The sequence below is a fragment of the Mesoplodon densirostris genome, chromosome 4, assembly GCF_025265405.1.
Source record: "Mesoplodon densirostris isolate mMesDen1 chromosome 4, mMesDen1 primary haplotype, whole genome shotgun sequence".
In the NCBI taxonomy this organism is placed as follows: domain Eukaryota; kingdom Metazoa; phylum Chordata; class Mammalia; order Artiodactyla; family Ziphiidae; genus Mesoplodon; species Mesoplodon densirostris.
The window spans coordinates 26,605,703-26,633,411 of record NC_082664.1 but is presented as its reverse complement, the minus strand read 5'-3'; the positions used below and the strand labels follow the sequence as shown (position 1 = coordinate 26,633,411).

At 39.0% G+C, this 27,709-nt stretch overlaps 2 protein-coding genes across 3 annotated transcripts in view; one reads left to right on the top strand and one right to left on the bottom strand.

Moving 5' to 3' along the window:
• Nucleotides 1-49: 49 nt before the first annotated feature.
• SLIRP (SRA stem-loop interacting RNA binding protein) lies at nucleotides 50-9,263 on the top strand. Of its 2 annotated transcripts, none has more exons than XM_060095760.1 (4): nucleotides 50-172; nucleotides 5,298-5,356; nucleotides 8,593-8,700; nucleotides 9,150-9,263. In XM_060095760.1, exons 1-4 carry the CDS (start codon nucleotides 76-78, stop codon nucleotides 9,222-9,224), a joined length of 339 nt encoding a protein of 112 aa, XP_059951743.1. In that variant the 5' UTR covers nucleotides 50-75; the 3' UTR covers nucleotides 9,225-9,263. The 2 variants fall into 2 exon arrangements, with proteins under 2 accessions (XP_059951743.1, XP_059951742.1); XM_060095759.1 differs by having other exon boundaries at nucleotides 5,280-5,356.
• SNW1 (SNW domain containing 1) overlaps nucleotides 9,261-27,709 on the bottom strand; it is a 35,355-nt gene continuing 16,906 nt past the window's right edge. The window contains exons 6-14 of the mRNA XM_060095758.1: nucleotides 27,419-27,523; nucleotides 25,325-25,394; nucleotides 24,573-24,638; nucleotides 22,863-22,979; nucleotides 16,498-16,639; nucleotides 13,607-13,703; nucleotides 10,505-10,622; nucleotides 10,003-10,166; nucleotides 9,261-9,926 (exon numbers count right to left, since the gene is read on the bottom strand). Of these exons, the coding sequence (XP_059951741.1) occupies nucleotides 9,728-9,926; nucleotides 10,003-10,166; nucleotides 10,505-10,622; nucleotides 13,607-13,703; nucleotides 16,498-16,639; nucleotides 22,863-22,979; nucleotides 24,573-24,638; nucleotides 25,325-25,394; nucleotides 27,419-27,523 (1,078 nt within the window). The 3' untranslated portion in view covers nucleotides 9,261-9,727. The remainder of the gene's footprint in view (nucleotides 9,927-10,002; nucleotides 10,167-10,504; nucleotides 10,623-13,606; nucleotides 13,704-16,497; nucleotides 16,640-22,862; nucleotides 22,980-24,572; nucleotides 24,639-25,324; nucleotides 25,395-27,418; nucleotides 27,524-27,709) is intronic.

The window sequence follows — 27,709 nt, the reverse complement described above, 5'->3', positions numbered from 1 at the left end:
GATTTCCGTGCTCCGGATCAGGCAGGCTCTTCCGGGGTCGTGACCCCAGGTCACTGGAGGTCTCTCATTCTGAAGATGGCGGCTTCGGCAGCGAGAACAGCAATGGCAGTGCGTACGAATATCCGCCGGCCGGTTGCGTTTGTCAGAAAAATTCCGTGGACCGCGGCCTCGAGTGAGTTGGAGATGTAGTAAGGGCGGAAGTTTTAGGTCCAAGCAATCCTGAAAAACCTTGCTTTCTGCGGAGCACTTAAATCAGCGTGGTGGTTGGATTAAGGCGGCTGTGTATGCTCCTGAGCAAGCCACTGAGTAGAAAGAAATTTTGTTTGCAATTAGCCGTTTAGGGATGCCCCTTGAGCTTTTGGGGCACGTATTCACAGTCTCTAGCCTTTCGGAGTTTAAAGGTTTAACTACTTGGAAATTTAAGACTACCGATTTAGAAGGGGTTATTTTGACTGCAGGGTGGATTCAAAGTGGCAAAAGTAGTTTCAGTGATTTAGTTCAAAAGTGAGGATTTCAGGGTAGTGATAGAAGGAAGAGTCAGATTCACGTATGTTAACCAAACAAAATCGACAGATGGCTTGAATGGGGGAAGAGTACGGATGGGGGAAAGGGTGGAATGACTTCCAGGTTTTTAGCGTTGGTGAATTTCGTGATTAGAATGTAGGAGAAGCAGATCGAAAGAAGATGAGGAGTAAACTTTAAATGTGTTTAGTTTGAAAAAACCTGTGAGGTCTCCGTTAGTTGGACAGAGGACGGTGTGTATCGATGGAGAAATGCACTCTGAAGTCGTACTCCTTGCGTTAGAATTCCAGCTTGGCCATTTGGTAGTTGTGTAACCTGACTAACGGAAGTAACTGGGGAAAAGGGCTCACTACCGTGCCTCAGTTTCATCATCTACAAAATGGAGTCAATAATAACTCCCTCCTAGGATTGTTGATTGGATTAAATGAATTTATATGTAGACTGCGTAGACTTGTGCTCAATACAGAGTAAGTACTCAATAAATGATAGTTGTTTTCATGATTACAAAAATTGAAGCTTATGGGAGAGGCCTAGGCTGGAGATAGAGGGCTGGGAGTCATCAGTACTGAAATCTCTCACCAACACTGATTTTTGTCAGCTGCAGTTTTGAGTTAAGGTTTTTACATATGCTTACAAAAATTTAAAAATCCATGGTCACTTTTGCAGATATTCATGTATCAGGTCAGCTCCCTTAAACAAGGAGTGGAATGAGTGTGGGTAGTAGAATGGGAAATAGATCAGTTTGTGCCCCACCTTCTCAGACCACACCCAGCAGAATGTCTTGCTTTAGGCCCTGTGAAACTGGAAAGGCCGAGGGGTTTCTGCAAGCATCTTGCAGATGCGTTTCCAGACCATAATGGACTTACTCAAGATCCTTAAAGAGTGTATAAAATACGACTTTGACTACAGTCTCTCTCTCAGTTCATTCATTCAGCAGATGTTTAAGGAGTATCTGTTATGTGGTAGGCATTGTTCTTGGTGCTTGCAGCTGTTTTTCCATAAGAGTTGTAGGTAATTTGGGAAGAGGGTTACTTTCTAGAGCTAGTTTGTTTTGGAAGTGAATGTTTTCCAGAACTTTTAATACCTGGTTTAAAACTATTTTGTTTATCCTCCAGTAATATGTTCTGTGTGAGAGCCTGATCTTGCCAACTGGTTTGATCAACTATTAGAGCACTTCAGAAATGTAGCCCCTGTGGCTGGTTGAAGGATTACTGGACATTTATTTATTCATTCAGCAAATATTGCCCTGTTGTGTATCAGTCACTGTGGACATAGTGGACTCAACACTTGGCAAGCTTATGGTATAGTGGTGGGGGTGAGGAGACTTACAAACAACAAATATAGGCAGTTTTTGAACCAGTGAGGTTTAGATGAACTAGGGTGGTGAAACAGGTAACATGAAATGTAAATCAGTGAAAGTACAAGCACTGTAGTACAGAAGAGAAAGCGATCATGTAGGTTTTTTTTTTTTTTTCTTCAAATTTAATGTGTGATTTTTAATAGATTCTGTGTTGAAGGGGGAAATTTTAAAAACACATTTAGGAAACAATTTGGAAGTTTAAAATATATACTGGTGTTACCAAGTCCAAGCTTGTGCTGCTCACTGCACGACAGCCCAGTAAATTGAGAGATGAGTTGTTGGGTGGGGCAAAGAATAGCAGCTTTGTTCGGAAAGCCAGCAGACCAAGAAGACGGTGGACTAGTGTTCCAAAGAAACACCTTCCCTGAGTTAAAATTCAGGCTCCTTTTATGCTGAAAGGGAAGTGGGTAAACCCCTGGTTCCAGCCAGACTCCGGAGGGGTGGACCTGGTCCGGACATTTCCTATGAGCTAAACAAAGGTATTTTAGCTTAACACTCATTACCAGGGAGGCAGGGTTCCCAGAGATGGGCCATTATGTATAATTTTTTTTTTTAAAGAAGATGTTAGGGGTAGGAGTTAATTAATTAATTAATTTATTATTATTATTATTATTTTTTGCTGTGTTGGGTCTTTGTTTCTGTGCGAGGGCTATCTCTAGTTGTGGCAAGCGGGGGCCACTCTTCATAGCGGCACGCGGGCCTCTCACGATCGCAGCCTCTCTTGTTGCGGAGCACAGGCTCCAGACGCACAGGCTCAGTAGTTGTGGCTCACGGGCCTAGTTGCTCCGCAGCTTGTGGGATCCTCCCAGACCAGGGCTCGAACCCGTGTCCACTGCATTAGCAGGCAGATTCTCAACCACTGGGCCACCAGGGAAGCCCCATTTTGTATAATTTAAGCTTTATAGGCAGCATCCCTTTAGTGATTAACTTGTAATAGAATACAAAAGTTCTTCCCTATTACGCTGGGAGTTAGATGAAATTAGGAAATGATCATTGACTTGTAAGTGTGATAATGATATTGTGGCTATAAATTATGTCTTTATTCCTAGGACAGGAGTGCTGAAGTATTGAGAGACGTAATGGCACTGATGTGTGTATCTTACTTAAAAATGTTTTTGAAAAACTACATATATATGCATGCATATAGATATGTGTATATGACAAAATGTTAAGAATGACTGAATTTAGATGGTGGGTGGATTTGTACATCTCTGCTTGCAGCCAATATGTGTAGATGTCACTACCTAATTCAGGAAGCAATTTTTTGAAGACTCCTCACTGTTTAACTGTTACACCTCAGGGAAGAGGATCTATGTGCATTTTGTGTGGTCTCTCCTCTGGCCATGCCCAATGATCACATCAATCTCCAGAGAACGGTTCAGCTTCCTGTCTATGCTTCCCAGAGCTGTTAATCTGTTCTTGGTAGAGATGGACAAATTAATGTATTGTTTCTTCTTTTACTTCCTGTTCTTAGAGAATGAATTTAAATAAGTGACTTTTTGTCCTATATTGAGGTTAACATCCAGTTTCTCTATGGATCCACTGGTGTGTTGTAACATAGTATTGTGGGTCATCACCTTTACTACTCCCAACTTTAGCACAACTACTCACACTCTACACACTCACATCCCTGGAGGTCTGTGTGTGCCTCAGTTTGACTCCACTAGGTGAATGATGCTTATTTTGAACTCTTCTGCCTGCTAGCTAAAAGGTCTGCAGTATTTTCAGTGTTTCAGTATTTTAAGGTTAGGCTGCTGATGTACGTCGACAACAGAGAACAGTAGTTAGGAGAAGCAGCAGCTGATGGGCTCAGCCAGAGTCGCAGGCCAGTAAAGGCTGCGACAGGGGCCAGGGAAGGGTCTCTTCACAGCACAGGTGGTCAGTCGGGCTGATGCAGTGAGGCTGCTCAGGAACTTACTGGGAAACCAGTGGCGGTGGGCACACACTTGAAGGCTGCAGGCACTTTGGGCAGAGTGAGGAGCAGCGTAAACGTTCAGCTTCGGGGCCCAAAGGAAACCGAGGATCCTGCCGCCATCTGTGCAGCCATCCAGTCAGGGACACTCAGTACCCACTTATCGAAGTCTGGGTGGGGAGCCACGTGGCGGGGAGGAGGCCAGCGGCGGCCAGGTGGGATCTGGTAAGGATTCAGCAGAAGCTCTGGGGAAGGCGGGCTCCAGAGGTGTGCAGCAAGCCCCGAAGCTGCCGGCGCCCTCCATGTCCCCCTCAGCGAGATACACCTGGGCAAGGTGTATCCAGAGCGCTGGAGACATTGGGGAAGCTGTGAGGCCTCAGCTGCACGCATACGGCCAAGTTTGCTGGACACCTTCGAGTCCCCAGGCCTGGTGAACTACACACTGGGAGTGAACCACTGCTGCACGGTTAAATTTGAGCCTGGGCCCCTGCAAACCTGTGAGTTCTGGTTTGCAGCTGCAGGCTGTGCAGGAAAAAGTAGCACCCACACTTCCTCGTCCCAGTCTCGCGCTTCACGCTCTTCCTGGGCGCCGAGAGCATCATGACGTACGGATCCCACACCCACCTGGCCCTGCACAGCTTCTGCAGCAGGTGCGGGGTGCAGAGTTTCCACACGTTAGTCTCTCACCCCAGCGTTTACAGCGTCACCCCGCACTTCCTGGACGCAGGCATGCCGATTGTGTAGTTTTTGATCTTTAAAACAATCTACTATTCATCTTTGAGGCCTCACGGGGCTAGTATGTTGTCTTGTTTTGCAGTAGGAGCCCAATAAAATCTGTGAATGTTTTTGGCCTGGGTCTTGGAGGATAGATACAATTTAGGCAAAAGGAGATTGGATTACTGACATGTTAAAGGGAAAGAACAGTAGGCAAAGACAGGAATCCACAGGACAGATACACAGAGTTTCATTTGTTGTACTAGAAAGTAACTATGGGCATGCAGTGGGAAGTAAGGCAGGAAGGATAGGTAGGGTCGACTCAACAAACTATTAAGAGTAACAACGATTTAACCTAATGTAAGCTGTAAATCATGAAAGGCAAGTACGTTGAGATTTTATTTGGAAATCTCTAATATAGCTAACAACATGCTGTACTGTAATTGTTTTTCTGTCTTCTGTGTAATCTTCTCAGGGATTATAATCCACGCATTTAGCACAGTACCTGGTATGGTGAAGACACTCAGTATTTGCTGGGGATGAAGATTACAGTCAACTCAGCAATTTATCTGTCCATGTTCCCACCTCATCACCTTCCCAAATCTAGTACATTACAATTTTATAATCAATACCATAGCTATTTCCTAGATCTTAAGGCTTCAAGGGAATACAAAGTAACTCCTGTTCACAAGAAGTTTGGGAGCTTTAGGAGCCCTTTTGGTTTCTGTATCAATCTAGGATGGAGGATACAAAATTAACAACTCTTAATAGTTTTCTCTTCTTATACAGGTGAACTGAGAGAACACTTTTCACAATTTGGCCATGTAAGAAAGTGTACTGTTCCTTTTGTGAGTATTATCTTTAAAAAAAAAGTAATAATGTTATCCTCTAATTCTTGATTTTTTTGTGTGAAAGCATTATCAATTTATAGAATTTGTAATGAAGTGAAGCTGTTCAGTCTTTGTTGATTAAATTATGGGTGATACTGCTTTAAAAAAATAAACCGTATCCTAGGTATTTGAGGTATTTGTGTTTTTTATTGTTGCATAAAATGATCACAAACTTAATGGCTCAAAACAACACACATACATTATCTCACAGTTTGTACAGATCAGGAGTCCAGGCATAGCTTTGCTGGGTCCTCTATTCAGAGTTTCACGTAGCTGCAATCCAGGTGTCAGCTGGAGCTGCAGTCTCATCAGAGGCTCAACTGGGAAACTTTGATTTCCAAGCTCCCTTAGGTTGTTGGTAGAATTAGTCTTTCAGCTGTAGGACTGGGGTGTCTGCTATCTTGCTGGCTTTCAGCTGGAGGCTGCTCTCAGCTCCTAGGAACTGCCTGCAGTTCCTTGTTACCCGGCTTCTCTCCCATGTGGCAGCTTGCTTCAAAGTCAGCAAGGGAGTTTCTCCGGTCTGGTAAAACAGTTTTATAATGTAGTCTTTGGAGTGACACCCCATCATCCTTGCTGTATAACCTGATCAAGGGAGCAATATCCCATCACTTTTGCTATATTCTTATGGTTAGAAGCGTGTCTTAGGCCTTGCCCACATTCAAGGGGAGAGATTATACAGGGTCAACATGGTGGGACACATGGAGATCTTGGGGCTGTTTGGGAATTTTGTCTATTACAGTGTTGTAATAAGGACTTCAGAGAGTAGAGGATAATTTTATCATAAAACTAACTGGTGGAGAATATTTTAACCTTTATCCTCATTGAGTTGAGTGCTTTTTGTGTGTGTTTATATTGTTACATTTTCTTTGCCTCCTCATGAGGGTTTAGAAATCAATCTATAGGGAATTCCCTGGCGGTCCAGTGGTAAGAACTCTGCTCTCACTGTGGAGGGCGTGGGTTCAATCCCTGGTGGGGGTACTAAGATCCAACAAGCCTCGGGGTATGGCATAAATAAGTAAATAAGTTTAAAAAAGTGTAATGGAGTCCTTTAATTCCAAAAAAAAGTCTTAAAAAAATCAATCTACAGATTTGTTCTACTTTATCCTGGGCTATATTTTTCTGTGGACTCTCTAGATTACTGTTTTTTGGGGTGTGTGACGTGAGTACACAGAGTTTACACATGCTTCACTAAAACTTTTTTCCTCGTGGCACTGAAAGGCTGTGGTAAAGTATCAACTTAAAGCAACTTAAATTCTTAATGCTTGGTTAAACAGTTACTTGCCTTACAAAGATCTAACAGATTATGCATATCCAGTGCTAGTAAAGGTATAGGGAAACTGCTACTGTAATTGTTGAGAAGTTAACTGATACCTTCACTGAAGGGTAATTTGGCAAAATCTATTAACAATAAGAATTTGCCTTTGCTTTGATCTAGCAGTTCCATTTCTAGGAATTCTACAGAAATGTGAGGTCAAGAATGTTCAAAACAGCATTAATATCATAATTGGAAAGAACCTAAGTGTTCATCAGTGGGGTTGGTTAAATAGATACTAATTCATTGATACAATGGGATTTATAGTTGCTTAAAAAAATGAGGCATGTGTATTACAGACATGAAAATCTATAAGCATAAAAAATAGTTTAAAAAATGTATGAAATTGGGCTTCCCTGGTGGCGCAGTGGTTGAGAGTCCGCTTGCCGATGCAAGGGACATGGGTTCGTGCCCCGGTCCGGGAAGATCGCACATGCCGCAGAGCGGCTAGGCCCGTGAGCCATGGCCGCTGAGCCTGCGCGTCCGGAGCCTGTGCTCCGCAACGGGAGAGGCCACAACCCGAGGCCACAACCGGGAGAGGCCCGCGTACCGCAAAAAAAAAAAAAAAAAAAAAAAAAAAGTATGAAATTTATATTTTTTGAAGAGCATTTAAAAAAATGTTTCTCGGGAATTCCCTGGCCGTCCAGTGGTTAGGACTCCGTGCTTCTACTGCAGGGGGCAAGGGTTCCATCCCTAGTTGGGGAACCAAGATCCCGCATGCCACGCAGCCAATAAACAAATAAATAAAAATATTAAAAAATAAAAAAAGTTTCTCCAAAAGGTAACATTTTTCTTGGTTGCCATTTCCCTCTTAAAAGAATTTAGGACCCAGAGTTAACAGATTTTAGATTTAAACATGAGGTTTTGATTCTTGGGAAAATTAAGTAATGTGTAACAGGAAGAAAATTAGTTTCTTGTAACAAGTTCATTGTACTCAAGTTAGAAATGCAGGTTCCAATTTTAGATACATAGTATCTAAATTTTAGCACAAAAATGTTAATGCCTTTACAAATGGAAATGGCCACCTGGAGTAGAGACCTGTCTATCTGAGGTAAGGAGTGAATCACTGGGACATTAACAGGAACTTTTCCTGTGTTCTAGGTTAATACTTATAAACTTACCTTCCAGGTATATGGGGGCAATTCCCAAGAATGTGTTTTTGGGGGCAGAGCACAACATTACTTTGTAACAAGACTGATGATGTACATTGAGTGAATAGACATCTTGGCATTTTTTACATAGAAGGGCTGGAGGGCTGGGCAGGGTACGTCTAAGCACACTAGAATCTCTGATGTATAAGACATATACATCAGAATCTGATGTATAGGTTGAATGATAAGCACTCTGTCTTTTGCACAAAGGGAAGTAGCAGAACTGCTTAAATTAACCAGAAGTCTAGAACTAGGTAAATAAGGGTAACTTTTTTTTCCTTTTTCATTAGGAGCATGTGATGATAATGGTGGTAGTTGTGATGAGGGTGGTTAGTCTCAGAAATTACTAGAAATGCACCTAGGTTTTAAGGGTTAATTTTCTAGTTTCTAGAAGTTTAGAAGTTAGAAACAGGAAGAGTACTTCTTTATGTGATCAAAATTTTGCTTGACTATTGCGGTTAATGGTTTATATCTAGAATGACACAGAAAGCTCTTTACTCATATTTTATTTCTCCAGTGGAAGTAGAAAAGCAGAGAGAGTGTTATGATTAACAGAGATTAAGCTTTGGGTAAATAGGAGAGTATCTGTATTAAAGCAGGGTTTTTGATATTTATTAAAATGCCTTTTACTCCATTTTGGCAGATGAAAATGTTGGTAGTTTGATTTGGAACTCCTGGAAACTTTCTCAAGTTCATGATTATTCATCTCTTCCTAAATTTTGAATTTTTAGGACAGAGAGACTGGCTTTCACAGAGGTATGGGTTGGGTTCAATTTTCTTCAGAAGAAGAACTTCACAATGCACTACAACAGGAAAATCATGTTATTGATGGAGTAAAGGTAAATATTTTTCTATATCATGTCATGAGCTTTCTGTATATCAGTTAAATAGGTCAGAAGTGTGAAATGACAGGGACTTTGGAAGATGTGTAACTTAATGTTTGTTAAAGAATGGTGGTGGTGGGAGAGTGCCCAGTTCTAAAAGGTCTGGAAAGGGAAGTACAAGAAGACACTTTAATGGTTAGCAAGGTATATGCAACACAGAACAGTAGAAACAGCAGGGAGACCCTGGCTGAAATCCTGGCTTTTCCACTTACTTTGTGACCTTGGGCCAGACTCATGATTTAAAATTTTTAACTGAAGTTCAGAGAGTCTTAAGTACAAGGAACAAATAACATCCTTTGACTTCCTGCTGCTGACTTCCTAATAAAACAACAGTTTTCAGTTTTAATGTTTTTGCAGACATTGCCTTTCCTTACAGTGCTTATGTGATTTCTTTTTTTTCCCAGCTCCATGTTCAAGCTCAAAAACCCAAAGCTTCTTTGCAAGGGGACCAAACATCTGATGAAGACAAAGATTTTTGAGACCATCACTGCCTATTAAATAAACAAAACTGGAAATTTTGTCTAAATGTTTTTATTGGAAACGGATAGTTGCACCAAGCAAGAGTTTACTTTCCCCACTCCAAATTAAAACAGAGCACAACAGGGGCAAACATCATTTGGCAGGACAGTTCCAATACGTGAACATCCTTCTTTCTACGCACTGTGGTTGGGGTAACTTTATTTGTAAGCAGTCATTCTTAGACAAAATATTAACCCCGAAGTACTAATGTCACTTATGTGTGGGGCAGTATGTTCTGTAAATGCCAAAAGGTGGGAGAAGCACAAACACAACCCACTCTTTAAAAAAACTAAATAATTCAAAGTAGAATTTTTCCATCCCCCCCTTTCTCCTATAATAAAAAGTAGTGCTGGGCTCTGACACCCAGATGTAATTTTTATCCTGGCCATTTACAAAGTGTTCCCCCATATGACTTGCATCATTAGGGTTATGAATAATAGTTCATTCACTCTGAAGAAAGTATCTACTCCTTTCTCCTCTTCTTGCCTTCATGCTCATGTTCCTTGGGGCGGCTGCTATCTGAGGGTCTTTTAGAGCCACCGTGCTGTTTGGCTTCTTCCAAAAATTTGTCCAAACCAAAAGGATCCTCCTCAAACTGAACTGGTCCTTCTCGGCCTCTTTGTCTACGGTCTGAACCAGAAAACTCCTTATCGGGAACAAATCTAGGGAAAAAGAAACGACCATGAACTACTTTGTTTTCACTGGTGCAGACACAAACTAAACTGTCTGCCTTGGTACCTGTTAGTCTTTATTCTGGCTTCTAGGTCATCACCATACATGTCCTTGTCCAGATTTTTACTGGGCCTGTAAATATTCTGGGCCATATCTTTACCACCTCTCCAGGCTTGATCATAAACATTGTAAATTTCATCTTCTCCACCTGCGAAACCACTGTCCATACCCTGTGGAAAAATAGAGGATGTTAAAAATGTACATGTTATTATTTATTAAAAGTTGAATCTGATTACATTCTTGTGAAGAGTAAAAACCCTTGCTCATTTATAGCTCACATTTTCAATAATCTGAACTGCAAATAAAAAGGTCATTAAAGAACAGTCACAAAGTCCATTAACTTTTGTTCATACCACCTTTGGGTTCTTAGATTAAATATGGTACTCATTAACAGCTGACTGCTTTAGCATAGTGGTCTTTAAAATTGGAGGATACTAGTATGTTAATTTCCCTGAGGATTGGTATTCATATCAACACTTAATATATGCTATTTCTAGATTCTTTGTACCTTGGATTGGTTGAAGAGCCTTTGGTCATACTGAACTTCATTGGAAGCCCGAGGATTGGGCACACCCAGAGCAATGACTTCACTGATATCTCGATTTTCATTTCTCTGCAGTTTCGACCTGTTTTGAAATACCATGTCACAAACTGAAAATTCTTCACAAACAAGTTGAATTTCCACTTAAATACAACCGATATCAGAACCAGAGTAAATATGTACATTCACATCTTGTGAATATATATATTCCTTGATAATGCATAATCAGGATGGCAGCTCTTAAAGCATTTCAGATACATGATTATAAGAGATAGGGTTTTACAGTTAAGCCTTCCTGATAGCAGAAAAGAACTGCTAAGAGACTCTTTTCTTTCCTTGAGATAAAATTGGTATATAACATATAAATTTCTGGACTACAACATAATTCGGCATCTGTGTACCCCACACAAAGTGATCACCGAAAGTCTAGTTACTGTCCATCACCATACAACTGACCTTCAGCCATTTCACCAATCCCTCAACCCCCTTCCCCTCTGGTAACCACCAATCTGTTTTCTGTATCTATGAGTTTGTTTTTGTTTTGTTTGTTCATTTTGTTCTGTTTTTGTAGACTTCACATGAGTGAAATCACACAGTATTTTCTTTCTCTGACTTGTTTTACTTGGCATAATACCCTCAAGGTTCATCCATGTCATGAATGGCAGGATTTCATTTTTATGCCTGAGTTGTATTCTAGTGTACACCACATGCCCCAGATCATCTTTATCCATTCATCTGTTGATGAGCACTTAGGTTGCTTCCATATCTTGGCTATTGTAAATAATGCTGCAGTGAACGCAGGGATGCATATACTTTTTTGAATTCGTGTTTTTGTATTCTTCAGAAAAATGCCCAGAAGTGGAATAGCTGGATCATATGGTAGTTCTATTCTTAATTTTTTAAGGAATCTCCATAGTGTTTTCCATACTGACTGCACCAATTTATATTCCCACAAACAGTGCATGAGGGTTCTCTTTTCTCCACATCCTCCCCAATGCTTGCTATTTCTTGTCTTTCTGATAAGAGCCATTCTAACAGGTGTGTGGTTTTAATTTGCATTTCCCTAATAATTAGTGACGTTGATTATCTTTTCATGCGCCTGTTGACCATCTGCATGTCTTCTTTGCAAAAATGTCTATCCAGATCCTCTGCCCATTTAATTGGGTTTGTTTTTTTGTTGTTGAGTTGTATGAGTTCTTTATATATTTTGGATATTAATCCCTTGTTGGATATATGATTTGCAAGTATCTTCTCCCATTCAGTAGGTTGCCTTTTCGTTTTGATGATGGTTTCCTTCACCGTGCAGAAGTTTTTAATTTAATATAGTCCCATTTATTTTTCCTTTTGTTTCCTTTGCCTTTGGAGTCAGATTCACAAAAAACATTGCTAAGACCAATGTCAAAGCTTATTACTACTTGTGTTTTCTTCTAGGAATTTTATGGTTTAAGGTCTTACATTCAAATCCTTAATTCATTTTGAGTTAATTTTTGTGCATGGTATAAGAGAGTGGTCTAGTTTCATTCTTTTGCCTGTAGCTGTCCAGTTTTTCCAGTATCATTTCTTGAAGAGACTGTCCTTTCTCAAAAGAATCATTCTTGATATGGAAGTCTTTAACACAAGCAATCACCTTGTAATGCATGCTGAGATAGGAAACTGCTATGGTCTATACCTGCTATTATAAAGGGTTAGGGGGAGTAGGTGCAAATCAGATGGATCACACGAATCCTTTTCAATGAGCTAGAATCGGTTCTTTTACCGAACCACACTTAGTTTATTCTAGTAGAATTCTGAGGTAAACATGTCAATGACTGGATTACTCAGTAAAATTTTTGACATTCAGATTAACTTAATTCCCCTGCTGTTTCAGTATATATGCAATCTACATTGCGGTGATACCATGGTAACCATCATCATTTATTTTACTAGAGGCTCAGGTCTTAAAATGATTTCTATAGACAATCTAATTTTCATACAATCACAAGTTTAAAGCTTTTCTATGTTATCAATTCTCATAGTCATGTTACTGGTTTTAAGGGCTCAATTTATCCGCAGAGCCATTTTGATTTTTGCAGCTTAGGAATTTCAGACTAAGAGTGTCATTAACTGTGCACTTGCATACTTCGTTCCTCTCTCCTACACTGTACATTTAAACACAACTCTAAATTCAGATTTTCTGCTTCTCCATGACTTCACTCATTCAGGGAGATGAAATATGCCATTAAACAACAAAGACCACCACCAGCAGGAATCTGTTTAAGATATGACTTGAAAAAATAGATTGTATCAGCTCAGAGGAGGATGAGAGCATGGAAAACTGCTTATTTGGAAAGAAAATGTTTTACATTTGCATTTAACCCTTACTCGGAATTCCACCTCTGTATTACAGCATGTCTTCAACTTTTCAGCAATTTCAGTCCTCGGCCTTTGGTGAACCACAAACTTCACTAATCCCTACTTTATTCCCAGTCTCCATACATGTATTTCCTTTGTTTTGTACAAGTCTGTACTTACCAAGAGCGCTCTGTCAATTTTCCTAAGTAATTTCAAATGACATCTCTGTCTTTCTGAATTTTAAGTGAAACTGCTCATGAAAAGAGGCCGACGTTCACTTCTTACAAAACCTGCTCTGCTTCCCCACTGTACTTGGTACAGTGCTCTGCACATGAAAGGATCTCAATAAAGGTACAGAAGTTTATTTCCTGTCTAGAGGAATAGGCACATGATAAATCTGTCTCACCATTTGAAACAGGAAAAGAACAGACCAGACCAGGCATATCCACGACTTTCTATTCACAAACATGATCTCAATTCCCTTTTCTATATCCCCATCATTCTCAATTCTAGCTGACTCTACAAGGTAATGGAAGAAAAGATAACTTCCATGGATCGTTAGTTCTTCTGCTAAGACAGAGTAAGCAGTTAAGTGCAAGAAAATAAGTGATTTATTAAGTTATCAACCTGAAGAGGAAAGAGAGAGAAGCAAACTGGTCTTAGTGCACTAAACCTCCTCTCGAAAAGGTTCACAGAGGCCACTCTTCATAATTCGTATTTATCTCAAATAGTACCCACCTCTTATCTGGAGCTGCCCTAGAAAGATTCCGGTCATGCTGTCTCTCTTTTCGCCTGTCATGCCGGATTTCATCCCTCTCACGTGCCTCCCCATCCTCTGTGGACACAGTTGAAAATTACTTTATCACTATATTACCCATTAATATTTTGAACAAGAGAATATTCTTTAACCTTAGACTGAAAAATCCAAGAATTTCTTTGTGCTCACATTCAGCCCTTTTAAACTTACCTGCAAGTAATTTAAATCCAACAGTATTGGTTTAATTTTTGAATGTGAATTCCAGAATCATGCATGCAGCTAAAGTGTTTAGGCATAAAGTGTACTGATATCTTTATGAAACACATCAAAGTAGTATGGTGGATTGACAGACGGAGAGAGAGCTGGGTAGGTATGTGATAAAGCAAATTTAGCAATGCTAAATGTTTTTAAATAAATGATAACTGTAGAATCTAGGTGGTGGAGATATGGGTGTTCATTGTACAATTCTTTCAACTTTTCTGTTTTAAAATTTTCATAATAAAATGTCAGGAAAAAATAATTATGCAAAGTTTATCCTTATATTTTCAAAGACTGACTTTGAATAAAGAACTGTTTGCTCATGGTACATTGGGGCTGGCTGCACCTTGATCTGTATCTACTGTGTTTATGTCTATCTTCATTTCTCTGCTCTCTCCAGGCTGAAGGGATATAATGTAGATATAGAAGGAATACAGTGTAGAGCATGAGCTTTGGAGCCAGACTGTCTGGATTCAAATCCTGTTTCTACAACAGATTAGCAAATGTGAAATTGTGCCGATGACTTAACCCCTGTGAGCCTTCATCTCCTCTGTAAAACAGTGATAATAACAGAACCACTGCATAGGGTTGCTGTAGGGATTATATAAGGTAATATATGTAAAGTGCTCGGAGTGGTGCCTGCCATAATAAATACTCAATAAGCATTAGCTTTTATTAATATTTGGCAAGATATTTTTAAAATTTTTAACTAATTTCTCAAGAACCATTCTGTTTTTTTTGTTTTTGTTTTTTAAATCAGTTTAGAGAACTTAGATACAGGGAAGTTTTACTGTGAATTACCTTCAGAGGCTAGGTTACAACAGGTAGCTTTTTATATCTTGCCTCATTAAGACATTTATATATGATTCAAGGAAGTGGATTACTACTTATAACCTTAGTTACTTCCCTATAGTTGAACTCGAGACTCCTATACCGATTGCCTGCTTGACCCCTCCATTTTAAACTTAACATGTCCACAACTAAACTCTTTTTTTTTTTTTTTTTTTTTGCGGTACCCGGGCCTCTCACTGTTGTGGCCTCTCCTGCTGCGGACCACAGGCTCTGGACTCGCAGGCTCAGCAGCCACGGCTCACGGGCCTAGCCGCTCCGCGGCATGTGGAATCTTCCCGGACCGAGGCATGAACCCGTGATCCCTGCATCGGCAGGCGGACTCTCAACCACTGCGCCACCAGGGAAGTCCCACAACTAAACTCTTAACATTTCCCTCGCAGTCTTCTCAATATTAGTAAATGGCAACTCAATCCTTCTCAAATATTTAGATCAAAAGTTCTAGAGTCATCCTTGACTCCCTTTCTGTCATTCCTCTACAAAATCCGTAAGCAAATTTTGTCAGCTCTACTTCCAAAATACTTCCAGTAACTGACCATGTTTTCACTACCTCTCATTATTATCTCTCATCTGGATTATTGCAATAGCTTTCCAAATGGTTTCCCTGCTTCTCCAAATGACCATTCCATAGCCTTCTAACATATGCAAAATCATGTCACTCTGCTCAAAACTCTTCAAATTGCTTCCCTTGTTACTTGAAGTAAAAGCTATGTTCTTACAATGACTAAAAGGTATACATGACCTGGCCACTTTGCCCTAACTACTCTGACACCTCATCTCCTACTGCTTAGCTTTCTCAGTCTAATCCACCCATTACTGGCCTCCTGCTTTTCCTTGAACACACCAGTTATACTCCCAACTCAGGGCCTTTGCACTTGCTGTTCCTTCTATCTGGGATGCTCTTCCCTCAGATATCCACATGCCTCACTTCCTTACTTCCTTCAAGTGTTTGTGCTCATGTTACTACCTCAGAAGTGAGGCCTATTCCAACCACTCTCTCCTTCTGGCACTTTTATACTCCTTCTCTGTTTTATTTTTCTCCATAGCTACTATCACCTTCTAATATACTATATGACTAACTTTTTTTGGTCTGCCTACATTCACTAAAATGCTCACTGCTATACCCCCTACCTGTCTAGTAGAAAACTCTGTGTCTAGAAGAGAGCCTTGCACACAATAGGTGCTCAATATGAACTGAATGAATAATTATACTAGTCTAGGATTTATTAATGAAAGAAAAACCACCCTCATAATTTTCTTGAATTACAATTAGTCTTCTCACTCTACCTGACTTCATATACCAACGTAGACCACTAGATAAAGCCAGAGAGAAAATACTGGCAGATTTAATGATCAAAGTCCTACAAGATAGAAAAACTCAGGATTAATTTACCATGTGGGGGACATGAATTATTCAGTTGGAGATCAGATTTCTCTAAGTTTCAAGAAAATTAAAATAAGAGAAAATTAAGCCTAGCATGTGAGTAATATGTGATTTTTAAAAGTATACTGCTCAGAACTTTAAAAACTTCTAGTGTTCTTGCATATTAGAGGCCCACATTTAAATACACATTCTTTATTTTCTACTGCTTCAGCTTAATAAGGCAGAAATTACTGTTTCACTTCTAAATTATTTCTGAAATATCTATATTTTCTTTATATGTATGTACTGCTTCTGTATGCAATAAAAAACAATAGAGATTTTCTAAAATGAGATAGATATTATTAACAATGCAAATTCAGTTTAGTAATGAGTATGTCATACCTTTTTCCACATGGGTTTTGATCCCAGCTCTTCTCTCCCTGGCTTTCTGGGCCATTTCTCTAAGTTTCTCTTCATGTTTCTCCTTTTCTTTTTGAGCCATCTTTCTCTCTACTTGAGCACGCATTTCCACAGCTTCACGAGCCTGTTAGTAAAGTCAGATGTTAATAAATAAGACACTATCGGGGATAAAGAATTACAGCTGTAATATAACTCCCTGACTAAACTCTGGCTTGAAAGAACAGTTATAAAGAATTCAAATTTGTTATTGCTGATTAAAACAAAGATTCTTGTCTACAAAAAGATAACTTGCCTAGACGACATTACAAATTTAGCTTTTTCACTCAGAGAAATGTTTTAGTGGTTGAAACTATAGTGACCCCAATCAATCTTGTAAGTCAGTGTTTCACTAATGTTTTCTCAGAAACAATCTAAAAAATAAAATTAAAGAAGATTCCAGTAAAGCAATTTTCAATACCAATACAGGAATTGGTTATATTCTCAAAATCAATCAGACCAACTCAAGATAAAGCCTTAGAGGGCAGAGAGCAGAAGCAAGAAGAATTAAAATCCTGCAGCCTGTGGAACAAAAACCACATCCACAGAAAGATAGACAAGATGAAAATGCAGGGGGCTATGTACCAGATGAGGAACAAGATAAAACCCCAGAAAAACAACTACATGAAGTGGAGATAGGCAACCTTCCACAAAAAGAATTCAGAATAATGATAGTGAAGATGATCCAGGACCTCGGAAAAAAAATGGAGGCAAAGATTGAGAAGATGCAAGAAACGTTTAACAAAGACCTACAAGAATTAAAAAACAAACAAACAGAGATGAACAATACAATAACCAAAATGAAAACTACACTAGAAGGAATCAATAGCAGAATAACAGGAAAAAGAACGGATAAGTGACCTGGAAGACAGAATGGTGGAATTCACTGCTGCGGAACAGCATAAAGAAAAAAGAATGAAAAGAAATGAAGACAGCCTAAGAGTCCTCTGGGACAACGTTAAATGCAACAACATTTGCATTATAGGGGTCCCAGAAGGAGAAGAGAGAGAGAAAGGACCCAAGAAAATATCTGAAGAGATTAGAGTCAAAAACTTCCCTAACGTGGGAAAGGAAATAGCCACCCAAGTCCAGGAAGTGCAAAGAGTCCCATACAGGATAAACACAAGGAGAAACATGCCGAGACACATAATAATCAAATTGGCAAAAATTAAAGACAAAGAAAAATTATTGAAAGCAGCAAGGGAAAAATGACAAATAACATACAAGGGAACTCCCATAAGGTTAACAGCTGATTTCTCAGCAGAAACTCTACAAGCCAGAAGGGAGAGGCATGATCATACTTAAAGTGATGAAAGGGAAGAACCTACAACCAAGATTACTCTACCCAGTAAGGATCTCATTCAGATTCGATGGAGAAATCAAAAGCTTTACAGACAAGCAAAAGCTAAGAGAATTAAGCACCACCAAACCAGCTCTACAACAAATGCTAAAGGAACTTCTCTAAGTGGGAAACATAAGAGAAGAAAAGGACCTACAAAAACAAACCCAAAACAATTAAGAAAATGGTCATAGGAACATACATATCGATAATTACCTTAAACGTGAATGGATTAAATGCTCCAACCAAAAGACACAGGCTTGCTGAATGGATACAAAAACAAGACCCATCTATATGCTGTCTACAAGAGACCCACTTCAGACCTAGGGACACATACAGACTGAAAGTGAGGGGATGGAAAAAGATATTCTATGCAAATGGAAATCAAAAGAAAGCTGGAGTAGCAATACTCATATCAGATAAAATAGACTTGAAAATAAAGACTGTTATAAGAGACAAGGAAGGACACTATGTAATGATCAAGGGATCAATCCAAGAAGAAGATATAACAATTATGAATATATATGCACCCAACATAGGAGCACCTCAATACATAAGGCAACTGCTAACAGCTATAAAAGAGGAAACCAACAGTAACACAAAAATAGTGGGGAACTTTAACACCTCACTTACACCAATGGACAGATCATCGAAACAGAAAACTAATAAGGAAACACAAGCTTTAAATGACACAATAGACCAGATACATTTAATTGACATTTATAGGACATTGCATCCAAAAGCAGCAGATTGCACTTTCTTCTCAAGTGTACACAGAACATTCTCCAGGACAGACCACATCCTGGGTCACAAATAAAGCCTCAGTAAATTTAAGAAATCTGAAATCATATCAAGCATCTTTTCTGACCACAATGCTGTGAGATTAGAAATGAATTACAGGGAAAAAACTGTAAAAAACACAAACACATGGAGGCTAAACAATACATTACTAAATAACCAAGAGATCACTGAAGGAAGCAGAGGAAATTAAAAAATACCTAGAGACAAATGACAGTGAAAACACAATGATCCAAAACCTATGGGATGCAGCAAAAGCAGTTCTAAGAGGGAAATTTATAGCTATACAAGCCTACCTCGGGAAACAAGAAAAATCTTAAATAAACAATCTAACCTTACACCTAAAGGAACTAGAGAAAGAGGAACAAACAAAACCCAGAGTTAGCAGAAGGAAAGAAATCATAAAAATCAGAGCAGAAATAAATGAAATAGAAACAAAGAAAACAATAGCAAAGATCAATAAAACGAAAAGCTGGTTCTTTGAGAAGATAAACAAAATTGATAAACCATTAGCCAGACTCATCACGAAAAACAGGGAGAGGTCTCAAATCAATAAAATTAGAAATGAAAAAGGAGAAGTTACAACAGACACCGCAGAAATACAAAGCATCCTAAGAGACTACTACAAGCAACTCTATGCCAATAAAATGGACAACCTGGAAGAAATGGACAAATTCTTAGAAAGGTATAAGCTTCCAAGACAGAACCAGGAAGAAACAGAAAATATGAACAGACCAATCACAAGTAATGAAATTGAAACTGTGATTAGAAATCTTCCAACAAAGTCCAGGACCAGATGGCTTCACAGGTGAATTCTATCAAACATTTAGAGAAGAGCTAACACCCATCCTTCTCAAACTCTTCCAAAAAACTGCAGAGGAAGGAACATTCCCAAACTCATTCTATGAGGCCACCATCACCCTGATACCAAAACCAGAAACAGATACTACAAAAAAAGAAAATTACAGACCAATATCACTGATGAATATAGATGCAAAACTCCTCAACAAAATACTAGCAAACAGAATCCAACAACACATTAAAAGGATCATACACCATGATCAAGTGGGATTTATCCCAGAGATGCAAGGATACTTCAACATACACAAATAAATCAATGTGATACACTATATTAACAAATTGAAGAATAAAAACCTTTCGATCATCTCAATAGATGCAGAAAAAGCTTTTGACAAAATTCAGCACCCATTTATGAAAAAAACTCTCCAGAAAGTGGGCATAGAGGGAACCTACGTTAACATAATAAAGGCCACATAGACAAACCCACAGCAAACGTCATTCTCAATGGTGAAAAACTAAAAATATTTCCTCTAAGATCAGGAACAAGACAAGGATGTCCACTCTCACCACTATTATTCAACATGGTCTTGGAAGTCCTAGCCACGGCAATCAGAGAAGAAAAAGAAATAAAAGGAATACAAATTGGAAAAGAAGAGTAAAACTGTTACTGTTTGCAGATGACATGATACTATACATAGAGAATGTTAAAGATGCTACTAGAAAACTACTAGAGCTAATCAATGAATTTGGTAAAGTTGCAGGATACAAAATTAATGCACAGAAATCTCTTGCATTCCTATACACTAACGATGAAAAATCTGAAAGAGAAATTAAGGAAACACTCCCATTTACCACTGCAACAAAAAGAATAAAATAACTAGGAATAAACCTACCTAAGGAGACAAAAGACCTGCATGTAGAAAACTATAAGACACTGATGAAAGAAATTAAAGATGATACAAATAGATGGAGAGATATACCATGTTCTTGGACTGGAAGAATCAATATTGTGAAAATGACTCTACTACCCAAAGCAATCTACAGATTGAATGGAATCCCTATCAAATTACCAATGGCATTTTTTTACAGAACTAGAACAAAAAATCATAAAATTTGTATGGAGACAAAAAAGACCCCGAATACCCAAAGCAGTCTTGAGGGAAAAAAACGGAGCTGGAGGAATCAGACTCCCTGACTTCGGACTATACTACAAAGCTACAGTAATCGAGACGATATGATACTGGCACAAAAACAGAAACATATATCAATGGTACAAGATAGAAAGCCCAGACATAAACCCACGCACCTATGGTCAACTAATCTATGACAAAGGAGGCAAGGATATACAATGGAGAAAAGACAGTGTCTTCAATAAGTGGTGCTGGGAAAACTGGACAGCTACATGTAAAAGAATGAAATTAGAACACTTCCTAATGCCATACACAAAAATAAACTCAAAATGGATTAGAGACCTAAATGTAAGACCGGACACTATAAAATCCTTAGAGGAGGGCTTCCCTGGTGGCGCAGTGGTTGAGAGTCCGCCTGCCGATGCAGGGGACACGGGTTTGTGCCCCGGTCCGGGAGGATCCCATGTGCCACGGAGCGGCTGGGCCCGTGAGCCATGGCCGCTGAGCCTGCACGTCCGGAGCCTGTGCTCCGCAACGGGAGAGGCCACAACAGTGAGAGGCCCGCATACCGCAGGAAAAAAAAACCCTTAGAGGAAAACATAGGAAGAACACTCTTTGACATAAATCACAGTAAGATCTTTTTTGATCCACCTCCTAGAGTTATGGAAATAAAAACAAAAATAAACAAACGGGACCTAATGACACTTCAGAGCTTTTGCACAGCAAAGGAAACCATAAACAAGATGAAAAGACAACCCTCAGAATGGGAGAGAAAATATTTGCAAACGAATCAACGGACAAAGGATTAATCTCCAAAATATATAAACAGCTCATGCAGCTCAATATTAAAAAAAACAAACAACCCAGTCCAAAAATGGGCAGAAGACCTAAATAGATATTTCTCCAAAGAAGACATACAGATGGCCAAGAAGCACATGAAAAGCTACTCAACATCACTAACTATTAGAGAAATGCAAATCAAAACTACAATGAGGTATCACCTCACAGCAGTTAGAATAGGCATCATCAGAAAATCTACAAACAACAAATGCTGGACAGGGTGTGGAGAAAAGGGAACCCTCTTGCACTGTTGGTGGGAATGTAAATTGATACAGCCACTATGGAGAACAGTATGGACGTTCATTAAAAAACTAAAAATAGAACTACCACGTGATCCAGCAATCCCACTATTGGGCATATACCCAGAGAAAACCATAATTCAAAAATACACGTGCACCTCAATGTTCACTGCAGCACTGTTTACAATAGCCAGGTCATGGAAGCAACCTAAATGCCCATCGACAGAGGAATAGATAAAGAAGATGTGGTAAATATATACAACGAAATATTACTCAGCCATAAAAAGGAATGAAATTGGGTCATTTGTAGAGATGTGGATGGATCTAGAGACTGTCATACAGAGTGAAGTAAGTCAGAAAGAGAAAAAGAAATATTGTATATTAATGCATATATGTGGAACCTAGAAAAATGGTACAGATGATCTGGTTTGCAGGGCAGAAGTTGACACACATGCAGAGAAGAAATGTATGGACACCAAGGGGGGAAAGTGGCGGGGGGGCGGTGTGTGAATTGGGAGATTGCGATTGACATGTATACACTGATGTGGATAAAATGGTTGACTAATAAGAACCTGCTGTATAAAAAGATAAATAAAATAAAATTCAAAAAAAAAAGAGATAAAGCCTTAGTGTAGATGTGCAAGAGATAATTTCCATAAGGGTGCTCACTGTGATACAGAAGGTGTACTCTTCTATGTTCTATACACACACCATGATGTATGTAAAGTTCAAAGACACATATTAATACCATGATATTAATAGACAGCCAATATTATGAATGTCATTTTCTATAGCATTCAACACATCAGAATGTTTATTTGCCCTTCCCTGATACCTTTTGCGAGACATTTAAAAGAGAGAAAAATGATGAAACCTAAAAAGAGCAGCTGGCAATCTTCCCAAAATGAGATCAGCCTAGTGAACCATTATTCTGGAATGTTGTGAGGAAGCCGAATCACCAGTGGTGAGGAAGGTGTACAAGTCTATGAATGCTGAGACCAGGTACAGAGCTGCAACCAGCACCTGTCATCTCTGGAACACATCCACAGGTGACAGCCTCTTCAGGTACTCAGCAATGTAGCTAAAATAACAGTATCTTAGGTAACTGAGAACGTATTTACAAATTATCAAGAGCATTAAACAACTTAATTATAACAGACCAACCTTCCGATCAGCAATGTAGAGGGCTTCGGCCAGTTTTGCAAAATTTTCATTGATGTGAACTGTCTGCAGTCCTCTTCCATCAGCTGCCAGACGTTTATCTAATGGAATTGTATAACCCTAGCGTGAAGGCAGATAGAAAACACTGGTCACAAAGGAGCTACTGCAGAGTCTTTAAAACTAGATTTATATATGTCCGTTTTGACAACCATTTAAAGTTTTTTCCTTACATCTTTCTTCACAATTAAGCAACAACAGCAGCAGCTACCAATGAGTGCTTTGTGTGGAGGACTGTTTAAGCACTTTATATCCAGGGCCTCATTTAACCTTCACAACAATTCTGTAAGACTGGTAACATTATTATTTCCATTTCACAAATAAGGATACTGAGGTAACGTCCCCAAGGTCATACAGTTAATAAATAGACAAACTAGGATTTAAACTTGGGCAGTATGATTTCAGAGTGCAAGCTCTGGGAAAATAGATTCTCCTGTTAAGATTGTGGGTTATAATAAAAGGAAATCACTATCAAATAGTTAATAGTTGTTCATCAAGTAAATGTAATAGCCATACAAAGGTAGAACAAATCACTAAAATCACAGTGTCTATAGGTAGCTTAATCTGCTGTACTGTTCTCATGACTTGTCAGATTCTCGGAACCCTGCAAGTTTTAGTAAATGGAAAAAAGATAAAATTTGTTAGACAACTAAGATTCTGTGTTTTGAAATTTTGCATCCTATTTCAACAACTCAAGGAATACGTTTGAACATTCATGTAACTTTCAGGCTTAGCTTTATTCTTCCAGATTTCTGACTAGACTCCCAAATACTGACCTCTAGTCTATGGTCTTTATTCCTAATATAAGGAAGTGTTACAGAGTCAGCTCAAGATACCTCATAGTTACATACATATTAATCAATCCAAACCAGACCACCCAACAATCTTTTTGTTTCAGGATGAGTATATAACTTCTTCTTTTTTTTTTGGACACGCTGCACAGCTTGTGGGATCTTACTTCCCCGACCAGGGATTGAACCCGGGCCCTTGGCAGTGAAAGCGTGGAGTCTTATCCACTGGACCACCAGGGAATTCCCTAACTTCCTTTAAGGAATAATTTATATTTAAACCACGGGTTAAAGTGGCCTTCCTCACTCATCAACATCAGAATCATGAAATATTATTTGAGAGAAAAGAGGAAACAGTGATTAGGAAATTTATTCTGCATTATTTTACAGATTCTTCATGACTCCTGGTAGCTTTGGTGATTAGTACATATAGTTTATACTTGCATTGTTATAAACAGAAACAAGTAATTTAAAAATTAAAGCACTGAATATATCCAAACATTTACTCTGTCTTGTCATATGATTATTTAAATTGGTTTAAATCCTTTCAGGAAGAATTTTAGATATAAATTTGAGTTTTCTAAAGAATACCATCTTTCATTGATATGTTACTTTATTCTACACTTTCCTTCTCTATATGCTTCCGGTAACTACAATTTACTAGGAGAGTCCACATGGTATTCATGTGCCTGGCATACTAACATTTCTATTACATTAAAATAAAAAGAGAAAAGTCACATAAGTTGAGTGTTCCTTCTTGAAAATCTTCAGCTAAATGAGATGCTGAGGTTTCAACTAAAGGTACCCTGGCTGAAGGTCCTTCTTGGGTGTTTTTCAGGAGGTTCTAAAACTGAGACAAGTTAATTACCTTTGCATTTTTCCAGTTTGAAATACAGGGAGGAATCTTCCACTCTTGTTGTTCCTTCACAGTCATCTGAATTGAGAAAAGAGAGGAAGAAGAGACATTTTTAGATTTATAGTCTAGCTAAAAACCTATGTGCAATCTTCCTCTTCAAAGACAGCTCAGTATACACTACATATGGATGGATTTAGTCAAAGGTCCTAATTCCATTTGTTTGGTGGCACTATATACTATGTTCCCATATCATGGGTTCTAGTAATAACTTTAATATAAAAAATGGAAAATAATCTATAAATTATTTTTGACAGTTATAAATGCTGGTATTTTTACATATTTAAACTGATGTGACTTCTTTCAGATGAGAACTTGTTTTTTTAGTTGGGTAATAAAATATATCTAAAAAAAGCCACTTGGACTATCAAGCACAGACCTAATGATCCCAGGTACTTACTTCCTATAACTATGATAACATTCTTCTTGTCAAATACCAGACCCTTTTCATTCCATTAAATGCCGGGGTTAGGTTAATAATAATATAACTAATAGCTAACATTTTACATACATTCTCATAGGCACTCTGGAACTGCATGTTATAGTCTTGAGTGGGTCCCTATTTGATCTTGGAAAACAAATTAAAGAAACAATAAGTGTGGTGAAATGTAACTACATAGGCATCTAGACTTTATTCGATGTGAGGTTATTTATAAAATTAGTAATTGTGAGTACAAAAAGAAATTTTAAACTAGAGCAAAGATTACCTTTCGGCTAGGAGAATGCATGACAGGTGCAGGAGGAGAAGGTGGTCCCCGGGGAATTTTCTTATTAATCCTGAAGGATAAACCAAAGCACAACCACAGAGTGATACAGATTTTTCCTTTTTAGTTAATATGTCGTCTCCCCTCCTCATTTTTTATTATGTAAAGCGTCAAACAGATACAAAAACAGAGTGTATAAGTAACGTCCACCTATTATATAGCAACGCGTTGAGAAGCTAGAGCTGGTGTATTCAATTAAGAATGTGCAGATTATGACCTGCTGAATGAGGGGCACAAGACACCCACCCAGGGTCCGCAGATAGCTCTCTCAGCATCCAAGCTCCCACTTTGGGGAAGTGAAACCCATTGGGTTGTTTCAATTAAAGGTGCACTTTTAATACACCCACCTGAAGAAGTAGAGTCACAAGGTTTATTATTACTTTCAGATCCCAGAAATGAGGAGTGAGGAGCGGGGAAAGAAATGGAGGAAGGATAATCTTCTGTCCTAGGCCACAAGGGAGCAGGAGATAAAGAGCAGCGTAGCAATACCTATTACTTATAAGGTAGTTGGGACAGAGGATACTAACTCTTCCTGGAGCTTAACTCTAAGTGGTTATAGTCACCCTTTGGTATCTGAAGAGGATTGGTTCCTGGACGCCTGAGGATACCAAAAGCCATGAATGCTCAAGTCCTTTATTAAAGTGGCATAGTATCTGCATGTAACCTATACACATCCTCCCATATACTTTAAATCATTTCTAGATTACGTATAATAACTAATACAATGTAAATGTTATATAAATAGTTCTGGTAGGTGTGGCAAATTAAGTTTTGCTTTTGAGAACTTTCTGGACTTTCTGTTCCTGAACTTTTTTTTAAAAACTATTCTTTTGGCCATGCCACACGGCATGTGGGATCTTAGCTCCCCGATCAGGGACTGAACCCGTGCCCCCTGCAGTGGAAGCACAGAGTACTAACCACTTGACCACCAGGGAAAACCCTCCCGAATATTTTTCATCTGTGGTTGGTTGGAACCACGGGTGCAGAACCTACAGATACAAAGGGCCAACTATATTTTAAAAGGTTCCCTGGGAAAGGCAAAGTGGGAACTTATGACCGGCATCCTAAACACAAGTTCTAATCTAAATGTCCAGTCTCTAGGTGTGAGCAGGGTTATCATACTGTAAAATGCCTAGGCAGCAACTCAGGAAAAAAAAAGTTGTTTTCCTCAAAAGTTGTTTTTCTCATCACAACCACTCAGCTTCAACAATTATTAAAACACAGCCAACTCTGTCATCATCATTACCCACTTCACCTCCACACTATTAACATCATTTCATCGAGCAATATATTTTTGCCTTCTTAAGAAACAGCTTTATTGAGGTACAACTGATGTACAATTAACTATACATGAAGTGTACAGTCTGATTAACTTCTGACACAAGTAAATACCTGTGAAACCATCATCACAATCAAAATAGTGAAGATACCCATCACCTCCAAAAGTTTCCGCATGCCCCTTTGCCTATCCCTCTTTTTCCTCTCATCACCTATCCATACTCCCTCCTTCCCAGCAGGCAACCACTGATCTACTTCCTGTCATCATAGACTAGTTTGCATTTTCTAGAGTTTTATATGAAAAGAATCATACAGTATGTACTTGTTTGTGTCTCACTTCTTTTACTCAGCATAATTATTTTGAGATTCACCCATTTCACTTTACTGCACGTATTAAAGTTTATTCCTTTTTTTTTTTTTTTTTTGCGGTACGTGGGCCTCTCACTGTTGTGGCCTCTCCCGTTGCAGAGCACAGGCTCCAGACACGCAGGCTCAGCAGCTATGGCTCACGGGCCCAGCCGCTCCGCGGCATGTGGGATCTTCCTGGACCGGGGCACGAACCCGTGTCCCCTGCATTCGCAGGCGGACTCTCAACCACTGCGCCACCAGGGAAGCCCAGTTTATTCCTTTTTATTGCTCAGTATTCCACATATAAATGTCTCACAATCTGTTTATCCATTTACATGTTGATATACATTTTCCTCCTTTGATATCTCTTTTTAAGAATAGTGGTTCCTTCTCATGAAACCACCTACTTACTTGAACCTTGGAGGTTCCATCGGATCTTTCTGCATTTCCACCATTCGAATAACTCTCTGTTTAGCTCCAGAGTTGAAAGCCACTCCTTGTTGAGATGGTGTGTATCTAAAGAATGTAGATGAAACTAAAGGTATAACCAGTTCAAGTTTTCAATAGGCATTTTTCTTCTATTACAATCCTAAACTGGACTACATTGTCAATTTCTCTCACAAAGTATTAATCGAAAATTGCAACAATATTTAGGCAGAGCAGACAGCAACGGAAATAAGAGAACTAACAGCAATTCTGAAT